Genomic DNA, 3,180 nt, shown 5'->3' with positions numbered 1-3,180 from the left:
GTTATACTCTCAATCCACTGTGGATCAAACCTCATGTTTGATCCCTGCATGCACATCTCATGGTGGCGGATGATCTCTTTTGAGGAAGCTTCGAACGGTAGCTTCATCGTTCTCCGCGACCCCGCTCTTCTACATGAGTGCTTGTGTCTATGTGCACTTGATTCCAAATAGATCGGCCAAACTTTTTTGTACTTTATCCTTGATTCCAATATAGTACTACCACACAAAAGGTTCTCAAAAAATCACAAGCATTTTTATAACTTGATGAAATCAGATGTTTTTCCCCATGAAAATCCATCGTTCGAAGGGACCACCACTATATAGAAAGGCGAGCACCTTCGAATGGTGCCCCTCGCTACAGGGACGGCCGAACTCTAAAACTTGGCACTTTGCACCGTGATTTTCCTGTTCTTTTTTTCTCACTGAAAGGGACTTCCCGTCGTGTTCAAGACGGCAGTATTTCGTTTGGAAGAGAGAGACTGAGCCTTCCATTTGGCCACCATGTTGCCATGTTTACCGAGTCAACTACGAGTCTTCCAAGTTCCAATTTTTCTGTGGTTGTGTTCGAAGATTCTTATATCTATATAAGTTCAGATTCTAGCTGTTAGCCTCCCCCAACATCTACCCTGGGATGCAAGGAGCAGCCATGGCGTTCGTCTCGCAGCTGCTGCTCCTCCTGTCGTGCATTATCTGCCATGCTCTCATCGCCAGTGCAGCGGGTGAGCAGAGCTATAAGATTCTCTCGACGAGCTCGCTCAAGCCTCAAGCCGTCTGCTCCGAGCCCAAGGGTACGTAGATAGATCAGTAGTGTGGGCGAATGGGCGTAGCTTTCTGCAACTTGATCAATGATTGTTCCATTCGCTCGCTGATTTTGCAGTGAATCCGTCGTCGTCCACTGGAGCCACGGTGCCGTTGAACCACAGGCATGGCCCGTGCTCGCCGGCGCCCGCCAAGAAGGAGCCTGCCTTCGAGGAGCTGCTCCGCCGTGACCAGCTCCGAGCCGGCTACGTCCAGCGCAAGTTCTCCACGAACCACCGCGGCGGCGGGCTGCAGCAGTCGGAGGAGCTCAAGGTGCCGACCGAGCTGGGCTCTTCCCTGGACACGCTGGAGTACGTCATAACCGTCGGCGTCGGCTCGCCGGCGGTGCAGCAGACCATGACCATGGACACCGGGAGCGACGTGTCGTGGGTGCACTGCAACTCCAACTCCACGGCCGGGTCGACGCCCTTCGACCCCGCCAAGTCGAGCACGTACGCCGCGTTCTCGTGCGGCGCCCCGGCGTGCACACAGCTCGGCGCGGAGGCCAACGTCTGCTCCAACTCGCAGTGCCAGTACATGGTCCGCTACGGCGACGGCTCCAACACAACCGGCACGTACGGCTCCGACACGCTGGCGCTGGGCTCGGACACGGTCAAGGAATTCCAGTTCGGCTGCAGCCGCGTGGAGGAGGGGTTCGGCGACAAGACCGACGGGCTCATGGGGCTCGGCGGCGACGCGCAGTCGCTCATCTCGCAGACCGCGGCGACGTACGGCAGGGCCTTCTCCTACTGCCTCCCGCCTTCCCCCGGCTCCAAGGGGTTCCTGACGCTCGGCGCGCAGACCGGCACGACGGGCTTCGCGACGACGGGGATGCTCCGAAGCGAGCAGGCCCCGACGTTCTACGGCGTGCTCCTCCAGGGCATCAAGGTCGGCGGGGATCAGATCAGCGTGGCGCCCTCCGTCTTCTCCGCCGGGTCCGTGATGGACTCCGGGACCATCATCACGCGGCTGCCGCCCACGGCGTACACGGCGCTCAAGACGGCGTTCAAGGACGGCATGAAGCAGTACCCGACGGCGCCGTCCAGGAGCATCCTGGACACGTGCTTCGACTTCAGCGGCCAGGACAACGTCACCATACCCACCGTCGCTCTGATGTTCGACGGCGGCGCGGTCGTCGACCTCGATGCCAACGGGATCATATTCGGCAGCTGCCTCGCGTTCACGGGCACCGACGACGACGAGAGCACCGGCATCATCGGCAACGTGCAGCAGAGGACGCTCGAGGTGCTCTACGACGCAGGCCAGAGCGTCTTCGGGTTCAAGTCCAACGCGTGCTAGCTGCTCATCTGCGCGAGAGCTCAGTGCTCGCGCGCGGGAAGGAATGGTGGCTAGCTAGGCTGCTCTCATGTGCTTGTCTTTTTGTTTGTAGTCGCGAGGTAAGGGACACTGGGCCAAAATCATCATCTAGCAGACTATTTAATTTCTCTCTGATAGCAGCAACTTGATGCGACACATGTGTAATCTTTCAAATCAAACGATCAGGATAATCTTCTCCTAAATTTTCATTCATATAAATAAATAAAGAAATTGATTAAATGAAGACTAAATTTCAGTTTCACCAGTTTCACCCATATTTTGCCGCTTTAATGGAATTACACCGTTTAAGACATTTTCATATGTTTCACCATGTTTAGAAAAAGTCAAGCCGCATTTAATCCTTTTTTAAAAAATAGCACATTATGACAAATCATCACACAGTTGTCAGCATATACATGGCATGCCACTCGACGGGTTTTCCTTCACTCACAGTTTATTCCATGCTTTTGCGTCTTTGGACAGGAGCCGACCGAATCCTATTTGTCAGTTTGGGCGGCGACGTCCTTCATTTTCAAAACCCCAAATTCATGCATGTCATGCACATAGACCATTCGATCAATATAAAACACAACAATTCAACAAAAGCCAAAATGATCCATGATAAATAAAAAAACATAATTCATACATAGCCAACACATAAATGAATCAAACGACTTTTCTACATGCTCGTTGATCTCCTTCTGGTTGGTTAACCACACTTCCGTTATCCATGAGGCTAGTGTCCGTGAACATGATCCTTGACTCCTTGGTGTTCCCCGCGAGCCTCACCTTTCTATCTCTCAATCTCAAATGCTCTCATATGCCTTCACCTTCTCAAGCTTCATTTGTTCTCATGCCTTCGTCTTCTCCATGTCCATCCTCTCCCTCTCAATTTGCAACCTCTGCCACACCAGTTGTCGGTGGAATTTCATCCTCTCCCTTTGCACGTCCAAGAAGAGCTTGTACCTATCCTCCTTCTTTTCTTCCCTTTTTTCAATCCCCGGCCTCTAGCTAGGGAGAGGGTGTGGGTGTGGATGTCCGGATAGAAGTTGTCGCATGCCGACA

General features: G+C 53.3%; 1 protein-coding gene across 1 annotated transcript; it reads left to right on the top strand.

Moving 5' to 3' along the window:
- The first annotated feature begins 393 nt into the window (after window positions 1-393).
- On the top strand, window positions 394-2,366 carry LOC123128215 (aspartyl protease family protein At5g10770). The gene is made up of 2 exons (XM_044548156.1): window positions 394-788; window positions 878-2,366. The coding sequence occupies exons 1-2, from the start codon at window positions 632-634 to the stop codon at window positions 2,095-2,097; spliced, it is 1,377 nt and encodes a 458-aa protein (XP_044404091.1). The 5' UTR covers window positions 394-631; the 3' UTR covers window positions 2,098-2,366.
- Window positions 2,367-3,180: the final 814 nt, after the last annotated feature.

The sequence above is a fragment of the Triticum aestivum genome, chromosome 6A (genome assembly GCF_018294505.1).
Source record: "Triticum aestivum cultivar Chinese Spring chromosome 6A, IWGSC CS RefSeq v2.1, whole genome shotgun sequence".
NCBI classification, from domain to species: Eukaryota; Viridiplantae; Streptophyta; class Magnoliopsida; order Poales; family Poaceae; genus Triticum; species Triticum aestivum.
Note: the sequence above shows the minus strand (reverse complement) of the source record. Positions and strands in the feature narration are given on the sequence as shown.

Coding starts and splice junctions, on each gene's coding strand:
- LOC123128215 (XM_044548156.1), top strand. CDS start 632: ATGCAAGGAGCAGCCATGGCGTTCGTCTCGCAGCTGCTGCTCCTCCTG. Junction 789..877: donor CGTCTGCTCCGAGCCCAAGG/GTACGTAGATAG, acceptor CTGATTTTGCAG/TGAATCCGTCGTCGTCCACT.